At 37.4% G+C, this 12,827-nt stretch overlaps 1 protein-coding gene and 1 non-coding gene across 4 annotated transcripts in view; both read left to right on the top strand.

The window, feature by feature from the left end:
* POLA1 (DNA polymerase alpha 1, catalytic subunit) overlaps positions 1 to 12,827 on the top strand; it is a 207,888-nt gene that overhangs the window by 31,242 nt on the left and 163,819 nt on the right. For 2 of the 3 annotated variants that reach the window (XM_072848605.1, XM_072848597.1), the window contains exons 20-26: positions 798 to 973; positions 1,388 to 1,517; positions 1,852 to 1,971; positions 3,090 to 3,186; positions 3,730 to 3,854; positions 5,730 to 5,879; positions 6,107 to 6,229. In XM_072848605.1, the coding sequence (XP_072704706.1) occupies positions 798 to 973; positions 1,388 to 1,517; positions 1,852 to 1,971; positions 3,090 to 3,186; positions 3,730 to 3,854; positions 5,730 to 5,879; positions 6,107 to 6,229 (921 nt within the window). The remainder of the gene's footprint in view (positions 1 to 797; positions 974 to 1,387; positions 1,518 to 1,851; positions 1,972 to 3,089; positions 3,187 to 3,729; positions 3,855 to 5,729; positions 5,880 to 6,106; positions 6,230 to 12,827) is intronic. The other variant, XM_072848611.1, reaches the window with a different exon arrangement.
* Positions 3,450 to 3,580, top strand: LOC140646746 (small Cajal body-specific RNA 24). The gene has a single exon (XR_012040551.1).

Here is a 12,827-nt window from a genome sequence, read left to right as displayed (position 1 = left end):
AATGTGACAGTGATGTATTTTGACTGTTGGTCATGCTGGATTTCATGTGTCCCAGATCAAAAATTATGAATGTTTATATGACTTATTACAGTAATAAGCTAAACTAATTTCCAAGTTAGGCTAATTTAGTTTATGTATCTCAACTAGATGATGGTAATGACAGATTAATTGCAATAGTCTTTACTGTAGCAGTCTTTGTCTGCTATAACTGTAAAATGAGAAAATGTAATTTGGATTGATTGGTGAATCATCCCATAGAGAGCTGCTAAGTTAGTAATTCTGTAGTTCTTAGTATGTATTTGTTCAGAGGACTATGCGTGAGGCTTGGAGTATTGAAGTGCTGAACGTGACCGTGGTGTTGCCTGTTCCTGTCCTTCCTAGAGGCCAAGATGTGTATTTGTGTGTGGTTTGTTCTGTGACTTTTTTGTCCTGCTGTTAGTACAAAAAATATCCTCAGAGGAGAAACAAAATCCACACCCATGTTCTTGTTAGGATGATTCTAATTATTTAAAAAAAATGCATGACAGTTTAAGAATTAAGATCTAACTAGTAATGAGAGTTAAGTATCTACTTCTTAATATCCACATATACTGAAAGATACTGTGGATTCCTTTAGGGTCTAATTATAAAGCCTGAGTATTAGTGGTATTTAGTAGAGTATTTAGAGTATTAGAGTATTTAGTGACCAGCTGACTTCACTGAGTCCTATAAGCATGTATTTTGGATAGATGCTCTTTGTTAATGTTTGTATGTTTCATTGTATTTGGCTTTTTCTGTCCTTGTGTGATATGGTTAAGGGTCGAGGAGGGTTTGCTGAAAGGAATGCTGCCTGTGGTCGAATGATCTGTGATGTAGAGATTTCTGCTAAAGAATTAATTCGTTGCAAAAGTTACCATTTGTCTGAACTGGTCCGTCAGATTTTGAAAACAGAGAAGATAACAATTCTACCAGAGGAAATTCGAAATATGTACAGGTATATTGCTGATTTGTGTTTTTAATCCTTCACTGGAAAGTAGAGGAACTAGTTTCCCACTGTACAATTTCATGCTTGCTTATTTGATTTGTCATGGAGATGCTGACTTAGCATACTGGTATTTGAAAATAAAGTATTATCTTCACAGTGTTTTATAATGTTTCAAGCTACTGGTGGGTGGTGGCTTATTATGTGCAAAGAAAATTCATTTGTGAGAGCATTGGTTTAGATATGTTAATAGGATATGCAAGCTTGAGTTTTGGGGTTTTTTTTGAAGTGAAAGAGCTTGCTATATAATTCAGCATTGGTGTACTACAGATACCATGTGTTCCATACAGTGTATAGGTCTAAACTACTGCAGAGTACCAAGGAGGCTGATTTTACTTTACTAGGCTATCCCCCTTCTTTTCCCAGTGATTCTCCTCACTTAATGTTCATGCTGGAAAACACCTGGACAGATGCCAAGTTCATTCTCCAGATCATGTGTGAGCTGAATGTTCTGCCACTGGCCCTCCAAATAACAAACATCGCTGGGAATGTCATGGTACATTTTTATTACTTCCCCCACCTTGTCCCACAAAAACAGTTCTGTGTTTTCTGTGTTTGATTTGCTAGTTTTAATTTGTAAACACTAATTGAGAATATATGATACTGTAAATTTTTTGCTGTGATGACTGTGAGAGTTTGATGATCTAGTTAAGTAATAATGTAACACTTCCACAAAAATATCCCATTTTAGTTTTGTGCATGGTAATGATACAGAATAATAGTAATGCTAGGTGAACTTATAAATAGTTGAAGGATGTCGCTTAGTCTATTTTGTACATCAGTGTTTTCTATGATTTGCTTTGAATTCTTTTTTTTGCCCCTCTCTATAGTCGAGGACAATGATGGGCGGACGATCTGAACGTAATGAATTCTTGCTGCTTCATGCGTTTCATGAAAAAGACTACATAGTGCCGGACAAACAAGTTTTTAAAAAACCTCTGCAGAAGCTGGTGGGTCCAGTTTTTCTCTTTCCAAGAATTTTTATTAAAAAGAAAAAAACTTTCTTCTATCTTTTGCATATTACTGTTCTGTGAGAGCACGGAAAACCCAAACATAGCCAGTTTTCGATATAACAATGTTACAGCTTATGCTTAATTCAAAAATTTTTTTTTGCTGAGTTGATAATGGAGAAATATATGGTTTAAAGCAACAATGTACCACCTTTTCCATTGTATCACAGGTGTATGGAAACTCAGTTGCTAAGTACTTGGCTGTGTAGGGAAACAGTAAAGAAGAAGGTAGTCTTTGTTGCTTAATAGATGCACATTTGCCCTACAATTATTTTGCTGATGAACAGTATTTCAAGTATAATTTGTAAGGTGGGTGATTTGAGAATGTAGGTAAAATATCCAAGAGTATTAAAAAAAAATTCCTTTGGATAATAAAGTGGAAATATATTTATAGAAACATCTATATGTTTGTTAGTAAACAAGTTAAAATTTGAGAATGTATTTGTATTTCACTATATTTTGCTTTTTGGTTTTACTTTTAAATAAGTTCAACATCAAATTCCAAAGCAATAAGTTCTGTTGATTGTATTGTTGCATCAAAGCAGTGCCGGAATTTTAAATGATTCAGAATAACATTGGACAACTGGGAGAAAAATTCTTACTACAACAAAATAAATAGCAAAATACTCTTTAGGTCAGTAATAATGTTTTTATTTGCTTCATTAAAGCCCAGCCATTGTATTTCCAAAAACTACATTTTAGTTGGGCAGTAGTACTACTTCTGGGTCATGAATTGATTTTTTTTTTTTCCCCTAGTGTTGATTTTTACAGCCATCTAGAAAATGCATAGTAGTGCTGTGTTTGAATTATGACAATTCCTTAAGGTCTTTGTAATCTCTTGTTAGAAGTTTGTTCCTATAGGAGTTGGTTTGAATGCTATTTTGGCATGTAGAGAGCTTTAATAAGGTTCATGATGAAAACACCATGTTTCACATGTATTTTAAAAGGAACTCTATGCACTGGCTCCCAGTTTCAAATTTGATTTGCCAAAAATAACTCCTCCAACAGTATAGAAATCTTGGAGACTAGATAATGACTTTTTTAAATGCCAAATGTAGGTGGATGAAGATGAAGATTTTGAAGATCAGAATAAATCAAAGATAGGGAAAAAGAAAGCAGCATATGCTGGGGGCTTAGTCTTGGATCCCAAAGTCGGTAAGATGTGGCAATTTTCTTTCTTCTATGAAGTTAGAGACAGGTAGGTTATATTAATATAGATAGATTGCAATGAACGCCATCTGTGTATCTTGTGGGAGTTTGGTGTGGTGGTTCGGGTGGGAGGGGGTTGTTGCATACAAGAAAATTCCCAACATTGATTGTGGAATTACTTATTCTTGGGACCTTTTTTCTTATCTTTTTGTGAGAAGATTATGGTCTTGCGAGGAATTAGGACTGTGTATCTGTGTATAATTTTCTAATGGACACGTAAGTTTTCTTTCAGTTTCTCCTCTATGTGGGGAAAACTGTACAAGTGTCCTATAGTAACACAGAAGCTATCTGTTCAACTCTGGTGAGTTAATGGGGTTGGATCGTTCCACTTCTGACAGATTTCTATAATGGGTAGTGGTGCATCTCAACAGCTGCTTTAAGGGAAGTGTGGTGCAATGTATTACTGTCACTTAAATATTAATTGTGGAGTTGGATGAAGTCCTGAGGGAGACTGAGTAATTATGACTTTTGTTTTAAACTCTGTTTTAGGTTTTTATGACAAGTTTATTTTGCTTCTCGACTTCAACAGCTTGTACCCATCAATTATCCAGGAGTTTAACATCTGCTTTACCACAGTGCAGCGACTGTCATCAGAAGCACAGAAAAGGGCAGAGGTTTGTGTGCTTTACACTGTCTTAACTTCAGTGTGATTTCTGTGAATCAGCTTTTTAAGAAACTGTTCTTTTTCAGTGTTTAATGTTTTGGGGTCATCCATCCCCCCGCCCCCCCCCCCCCCCCCGAAAAAAAAAAAAAGTGATTCTTGTTTAAAGATGCATGATAGTTAAGTTTTGGTTTGGGCCTTTTTGAATATTATATGTTTCTCATCTTCCTTTCAGTAATACTCTTGTAGAATCTTTGTAGGTTCTCTTCCATCTAAATAAAATCTTGGTATCCTCATGAAACAAGATTTTTAGTGAGGCTCTGTTGGCCTTTTTCAGCCCCAGGTCCTCCTAGCAATTTCTGAACTCCTTGACCAATTTCATCCTAACTTGGTAGAGGCTTCCTAAAGTTAAGTTGCCACAGAATTCATGCAAACATACCTGAATGAGGGAGACACAAGTCTCATGCTTCTGCCTGGGGGAAAGAATGCAATATGAGCTCAACCCTTATGAGACATCAGGAAAACTGCTTGTGTCTTTGGGGTGTGTGTCAGGGAGTGATACTGTGACTATGTCATCTGCGGGACCAGCTTCACAGAAATTCATGCTGTTTAATACAGTGTTAAACTGTATTAAACACAACTGAAAAACCTCCTGAAGGTGTAGTTCCACGTACTGTTTTCTCAGCAGTTGTGTTGGCCATAGCTTATCCATGGCTGCTTATTCTCATTTCTTCAGCTGTGCTGGCACAGTTGTTGGTGGAGCTGTGCTGTAAACTGAAGCAGTGAGCTGGTCAGGTCTAAAGGTTAAACCTGAGGCTTTTATTTTTAACTGGTATCAGCTCACAGGTTGGAATTAGTACGTTGTGCATAAGGAGTTACGGGATGTAGTTAGTCCCATAACAACTGAAATATTGGTACCATAGCAGAAATGAGGAAAAAAGTATGTGGAACTCTGTCAGTACATTCCTCCAAACTCTCTGTGGATTTACCCTGCTTTCGAAAGTGTGCTTCAAACTGAATCAGCTCATTTTGATTTCTATGACTGTATGATATTTATTCAGGTTTTGGTGTCATTTCTTGTTATGGTTCTTCCCACACTGCTTTACTAAACTTGCCAACTTCATAGTATCTCTATTGCACTTTCTTTCTGTATTTCTGTCTCTTCCATTGTGCTTGAAATTTCTTTCCATTTTTGCTGAGCAACCATTTCTTTGGTTATGCTAACAAGAAGAATGTGTGCTTTCTGTTAGGTTATTGTTTTGCTATAATCAAGAGTTGCTTGGGGTGGAGTTTTCATGCTGTTGTTACTGTCAATTTCTCTTCTGTCAGTTATCTCATTCAAAGTATCAGTTCCACAGAGCATGTGCTCCATTTTACAGTTCTGAACACCAAAAATACTTATGCGATAATAAAAAAAGGATGGATTTTTTCAGCATGGAAAGAATTGCTTGTGTGTGTGCTTTTCTTCATATTTTTATATCTATATATACCTAAGAGTGAGAGTGTGTATGTGTGTTTTATCTGGATTTACATATATACACACATATATAATACATATAAAAATGTGTGTGTGTGTGTATATATATATATATATAAAATACACAGACATTTAAAAAAAAAATATTCCTGCTACTGGTCCATGTCTCTCTTGGGTTTCTCCCAGACAGAGACAGGCTTAGTCCCTGTCCCCCAACAGAGACTAGGTAATATAGTCAAATACCACAAAAAAAACCTCTCATGCTTGTTGTTCTAAACTGTACTTTGGGTGCTCTGCAGGAATAGATACAAGCTGTGTGGCTTGGGGCTTTTTTTCCCAAGCTTTTCACTTTATACATTAAAATCTAATCTTCAAGCAAAAAAATGATAAGCAGTGGTGATCATTTGACAGGTCGAAGAAGAGGAAGAAATTCCAGAGCTTCCAGACCCATCTCTGGAAATGGGAGTTTTGCCTAAAGAAATCAGGAAACTGGTGGAGAGAAGGCGCCAAGTTAAGCAGTTAATGAAACAGCCAGATTTAAATCCTGACCTTTATTTACAGGTGTGTTTTACAGAACTCCTTTGATTTTTCTCACACTCCCCTTAAGTGCCTTGATCAGCCTTGCAGAATAGGAATGATTAGTAGTGAGCAGTGATTGTAATGTGCTTTACTTGTAGCCCATCATTGCTGCAGACTATATAAAAAGCTGTGAATGTAATTGTGAACATTAAGTTCTGTTCTCTGTTAGCTATCGTTGTATCATTTTTGCTGGTTATGTTTCTTTTCAGTATGATATCAGACAGAAAGCTTTGAAACTCACCGCTAACAGTATGTATGGCTGCCTGGGATTTTCCTACAGCAGATTCTATGCCAAGCCTTTGGCTGCTTTGGTGACGCATAAAGGGAGAGAGGTAAGTCATTAAACAGGTTATACACATGTAAAAAGGGTGAATTTAAGCCATGTACTTTTTCATTGAATAAGAGAATGGTCTTGTTTTCGAACCTGCTTTTGGTTTCAGAACTGTAGTTTTTATCTTTCTTGTACTGCAGAAGTTGGGAAAAAAATGAAACTGGCTTCTAGAAAAGAATCAGATAAATGTCTCAAAAAGTATGACAAGTTGAAGCTCCAGCTAGAGCCTTATTTTGAATTAAACTGCTTAGTTTCAATGGGCCAGACCATGGTGACAAAAAAAAATCAAGGCTGCTTTCACATTTTCCATGAATTTCCAGTTTTGCTTGGTGGGTTAGTCTTTGATTCAGTGGTATGCTTCAGCTTTGGATGAGCTTGTCTTTGGCCAGACTGTCCTGTGCCCTGGTACATTGAGTTTCTGAAACCCTAAAGTTTGTGACAGGGCTAATTAATCACATGGTGACAGTGGATTATGTGTCAGGGCCTTATTTTCAGAAACTGTTTGTTTGTTCCTTAAAATGAAGCTTTGCCTCAGCCTCAAGAGGCCAGATTTTATTTTAAGAGTTGCTCTTAACTTTATAGGCAAAACTACTCCTGCTGTTGATTAGGATGGCAGCTGAATGCAGACCACATCAGTTTGGTCCCAGTGGGAAAAATAATCATTAAAGATCCAAAACATACCACTGATACACAGTGTCTTTAAAACACATTTTTTTCATGATGCTTCATATTAGTTCTTCGTAGAAGAGAATACCAAGCCGGAATCTGCAAAGGTGCCAGGAACAGATGTGACAGGATGACTGGTCAACTTTTTAGTTGAGCAGGGAGATGGATGAGTTCATATCTGTGTTTAGAGGCACATGCCTTCTGTGACATGAGGGCACAGCTCTCCTTGCTGTGGACTACCCAGTGCACTGAAAGTCCATGTACAACCCCTAACTGATGTGCATAGGGGCATTGTTTCTGGTAACACATCTTTTTGTTTTTAAAAGTCTTCCAATCTAAACAGTTCTCTAGAGACAACCCCACATTTACTGTCCTCCCAATTTATGTAACCAGTATGTTTAACCTTACACACGTGTTTAACTAGGAAATAATTTACAGGTTTGATAACCGTAAGTGCACTGTGCCTCCATGTGAATTCAAAAGTTAGTGTTTCCTTTAGGAAGTGGTATCTCCTCTGTTGTTGTTGTTGTTGTTGTTGTAAGATTCTGAGGTATTTATCTACAAGGTTGGCATGAAAAGCAGCTGAGTGTCATAGCTTTATATTTTCTAGCAGTATTTTACAAGTAATGAATTTGACTTTTTGGGTTTTTTTATGATCTCCATTAGTCATATGGAGCACCTGTCACAAACTGGGTATTGTATGGATACTTGAGCTTTTGGCTTCTGTTAAGGGAGGAAAATACTTTTTGTTTGCACGTACAGTTTATTCTCAATTGTCTGTGACTTACCAGTTATGAGATAACAATGCATGAAATTCTGGTGTTCCTGCATTATGTTCCAAAGTGATGGTGGAATGGGAAAATCCTAAATAAGTGGTACAGGATGTGGTAGGGAGCACTTTGATACACTTTCTCTTACATAATTGATTTTTGGTTGGAAAGAATTTCTTACCTCTTAAATTCTGGTGGTGCTAGACTTGGACTTACTTCTGCCAAGCCTTTGCGCACGTTTGGATCTCCAGTTTTGTAGCTGGTCTGAGTTTGGGGAAAAACTTAATGCTATGGCACAGTGTTGCCTGAAAGTGTGTTGTACCCAGTGCAGGTCTAAAAGTTCCTTTATGAAATGGAACTGCCAATGGAAGTCTGCGGGAGCCAGTCTGCATCTGGCAGCACTAGTGCTGAGCTCAGTGAGGCATTACTGTCTTGGTAGGTCCCTTCTGTGCAGCACAGCACCTCCTGTAGAGCTAAAACTGTCTTTTTTTCCCATTCTTTGAGGTACATTAGTATTCATTAGTCTGGATAGTGTGGAGATAACAAACTTTTGAAAATTCGAGCATTTTTCAGGATGATCTGTAATTTTGTGCTTCTGTGTAAGTATGATAGATTCTGATGAAATATACTGTATATGCTCTGTTCTGAAAACTTGCATTTTTATGTAGGTACTTAATAAACAGATACACCTTTATTAGTTCCTTATTTCTTGAGTAGTAGTTTTTGCCATTAAAAAAATGACACAAGAGGACACCTTAGTTTTCTGGTTTTTTTTAAAGTTGAAATATTTAATCTGGAAAAATACTACTATAAATTTTATATTAGTCTTTCTATTTATAGGTTTCCTCTTACCACTAAGTGCTAATATAAAAGAGGTGAACATTAAGTATCAGGAGATTTGGGTTCTCTATATGAAAAGGCTAATTAAAAAATAACTATTATGGAAAAATGTTATTGGTCTAAAATTCAAATGGCCTTTGCTGATGATTGGTAATTGATACCTTTTTTTTTTTTCTGTTGTGAAGGGGATCTGAGTAAATGCAGGTAGGCTTGTAGACTGTGTGGGATGAAAACTGAACTTAATATTTGCACTAACACAATTACAGTTCAATCGTAAGTCTTCACAGAATAATTGAAAGTGGGAAATACATATTTCAAGTTGAAGAAGTTCTTGAAGCTCATCGTAGCATTAAGTTTTAATGCAGCTGAGAGAGAATGAGTTTTGATGACTTCCGTAAATTGCTGCTTTCTAATTGTGTGACTGACGACCCTTTCACTGAAGCTGTAGGAAGACTGAGTACTGCAAGTGTCTGATGCCGAGTGCTTTGTACTACCTCTCCTGGACTGTAACTTCTCTTTGTGGTTTGGCGATGCCAGTGCACTAAAAGTAGTGGAGCTGCCATGGGGTTCCTTAGGTTGACTAAAAATTCTTGTGATTACACATTGCCATTTAAAAAACCTGTTTTATAACTATGCTAGTGTTTGACATGTTCACTTCATGTTGATGACAGAAGTATTAAATACGGTGTGGAAAGGCCATTTGTAAAGCCAGATCATAGCGCTAGGACAGAGTGTAATCCGCAAGAGTTCAGTTCTCTTCAGTCAGCCTTAGCGAGATATGAGCTAGTGCTTGGCCTTTATTTACCTTAAGACATGCAGTAGAAACGTAGCAAAGCCATACAACTCTGGCCATATGTAGGCTGGATCCAGCGGAGAGGTTGGCGTGTGTCCTTGTTCCCGAGCCGAGGTGCAATTTACGTGGATGGTGTCGTAATGGTGGTGAGTTTTCACTAGATGGCGATAGAGACCTTGAGATCATTAATCAATTAAGACTAATTTTTGTCACACAGTGTTTTAAACATTGACTATCAGGTTTTTCAAACGGGTCTTCCTTGTATATTTTTTTCAGTTGTGGGTAATCTCTGGCAGGGAAGATGGGGCATATCTGTGAATTTGTCAGAATTTAGTGTATTGTATATCGCAGGTAGACTGGTTAAGTTTCAGTGTATTTTAGAAGAAAAAAAAGGGACAAAAATTTGAGGTGGGAGGGAGTTAAAACTATAGCTCAGATCTGTTTGACCTTTTTGGAAAATGTAAATGTTTTCCTTTTTTGATCATTAGAAATGTATCAGTTCTTGTTCTTACAACCAATTTTAAAAAATTCTTTCTGCATTTGCAATCCAAATGTTACATTATTGATGTGGAATGTGTTAGAAGGATTCCTGGACCTTCCTCCCCCCCCCCGTGTTACTAAGTGTTTGCTTGGACATTGCTCTTGTAACTACAGCAGTTGGAAGCATTCCATGCTTGCATGGAAAAGTAATAGGAAAATATTTAATATATTTTTAGCTGTCCTTTAATGTAATTTAACAACTGGAAACAAGATGAGTCGGTGTTGTACAACCAGCCAGCTCTGCACTAGCAAGCAGTGTAAGGTCATGCCTTTCTAGCCTCTTGAAAGGACAAGTCTTTTGATGAAGTGTCAGTTGTCTGATTTCCCAAATGCAGGATGCCCTCTGCTGCAGGATTTTCCTACAGGACAGCAGAGCTGTTGAGATAATTTTATCTGTAGGCAGCTTGGTTGCTAATGGCTGTCACTCAAAGCTGAGGCCTTTTCCAGGTACTTGCTTTTTTCCATGTTGTCTTTCACTGTTGCATATTTTTGCCCAAGCAGGTAGAAAACTTGCCTTTGAAAGGAAAATAACACATTTGCTGTTTTCAGCAGTACTAACAGGTAGATCTAGTGTTACAGCATGCAAAATAAAAGGGGGAAAGAGGCAGTTGGGTTAATTCCAACTTTCTCATTCAGATCCTTTAGATACATTCTCAATTAATAATTAGTTTAAGGCCCTGGCAGTCAAAAGGAAAGAATAAAAGCATGTTATTGCTGCAGTCTGGGAAAAGAATGGATGAGGGAGGAGAAAGATGAAGTGGAGAAAGATGAGCTCATTTTAAAAAAATCAAGCAAGGGTAGGTAAGCAGGTTAATGGCCGTCTATTGTAATTGTCTTCTGTAAGAAACCCAGGCATATCTCTCTTAAAAAAAAAAAAAAAAAAAAAAAAAAAAAGAAAAGTCTTGTTCATCCAGGGAAATTGATCATCAGCTACTTTCTCTTAATTGCACCTAAAGCATTGGTTATACACTCTGCAAGAGTTGTCATGTGAATGGGGCAATTGTCAGACTCCTGGTTTCTTCCATGTTGTAGTATGGGAGAAAGGGGATTGTTAAAGGAGGGAAAGGATCCTCCTAAAGTCTCATATAAGCATGCTGGCTATATTTAAACAGGGAATACAACATCAATATAACATTTTTGGAAGATATGGAACTTCATGGCAAAAGGTTAGGCAAAGAGTTTCTTAATTGCTTTTAAACATAAAAATGGCAAACTGAAATTGTATGAGAAATAGTGCCAAATTTTTGCAGTGTCCCTAAATGGAAACTGTTGGGGTCAAACCAGTTGTCACTGTTGGTAAATTTATCGTTATGTATGCAATTGTGAGCCAGTGAAAAAGCTATGTACGTTATTCTGCATGCCAATATCCAAAATGAGTTAGAATAGACATTTCAAAGGAGAGGCTGCTTACAATCTGAAAATGTGAACTGAGTACCAAGTAGTAGAAAAATTATGGAACATCTTAACATTCGTTGAAATGAAATATTATTATTGTTAGTCAAGTGCATGAGATGACATCTGGTCTGATAAAGACTTTTGCATCTCCAAGGAGAGGAAATGAAACATTTCAATTAAGAAGAATGGCCAGAATATTTTGGGTGAGGAGGAAATTAGTCTGGAGGAAAAACACTTATTTTGTTTTATTTTATTTTGGGTGGCGTAGGGGTTTTTTTGCTGGACAGAAAGGGATCTGTTAAAATCTATTAAAATCTATTTAATGGATATTCACTGAGCAATGCTTATGAAGATTGATCAGATTCAGATAGATTGTACAGCAAGTCAGATGAATAGAGAGACTTTCTTTTTTGTGCTGCTTATTTTGAGATTGTACTATCACAAGAGGTGTGGTGTCTCTCACTTCCTGACTACTGATTTCTGTAGATGGGTTATAGCAATTGCATGCGCCCATGGTGAGTTGGATCAGCCTGGTGATCTGAGTTGAAAACTAACTCTAGAGGAAAACCAAATGGATTTTTGTTGGATCAGTGACTCAATGACTCACTGCATGCTCTTAGAGACAGTCGAAAGGAGGAGGTTGGAGAGTGGGGGCAGACCCCGTGTGAAATCTAAGGGGTCAGGCATGACCAGCCTATTTTCAGCTCACACCTGACTGAAACTGTAGGGTTAGTGTCAATAGGATGAACATGTGGGGGTTTTGGTTGTTTGTTGTTTTCCTTTTTCTGTACTTTTGTTTTTTCTTATGGTTTCCTGTCTTGTATTTTGTTCCTATCTTGCCAAAAGACACAGATTTTGCTTGATTCTTATCTTAACCTGGCTGACTAGGGAACAACAAGATATTCCTCACCCAAAATTGTGGTAAAACTGAAAACCAGGGTACTGGAAGACCTTAAAGAGCAAGGTCTCTGGCACATTCTCTGTATCTGAAATGTAACAGTACATCCCCTTGTAGAAGCCATATGTGCTGTGTAGAGGGCTGGTACCTCAGGATCAGGAGAGTACCACTGTCTGTCCACATCCAGTGGTAACAGGAAAGACTCTCAGGTGTGCAGTAAAATATTGGAGAATGCACTTGAATCCTGCAACCCCCAAAGTTTGCCATGCTTCTACTTTAGAATAACCAAATAAATCCTTTAATCCTATCTAGAATACTGTAGGGATTGTGAGATTCAAAAGACAGAGATCCTTTTGTGGTCCTCCTCTTCAGATACTGGCATAGAAATGCCTCATAAAAGGGACATATAGTAGCACAGGAGCTTCACCATGAAGGTGAGAGCTTTTGCAGCATCACGCTACCATTTGTAAACTGCTTAGGTTCTGTTTTCAAACAAATTCATTTTTCAATACCCACTGTTAAGGTTGGAAGAATACAAATCCTAACTGCTGTCTTAATGTTTTTCTCCAGCCTGTATATTTGTTAGCACTACAGGTCTTTGCAGTATGAGTTTTCTTAGTTCATTAGTAGCTTGCCATAAAATATTTTGCTTTTTGAGACTTAACAGAAGTTGTTCTTCACAGTGTTATTGCCTCAC

The sequence above is a fragment of the Ciconia boyciana genome, chromosome 1 (assembly GCF_034638445.1).
Source record: "Ciconia boyciana chromosome 1, ASM3463844v1, whole genome shotgun sequence".
Classification (NCBI taxonomy): Eukaryota; Metazoa; Chordata; class Aves; order Ciconiiformes; family Ciconiidae; genus Ciconia; species Ciconia boyciana.
Note: the sequence above shows the minus strand (reverse complement) of the source record. Positions and strands in the feature narration are given on the sequence as shown.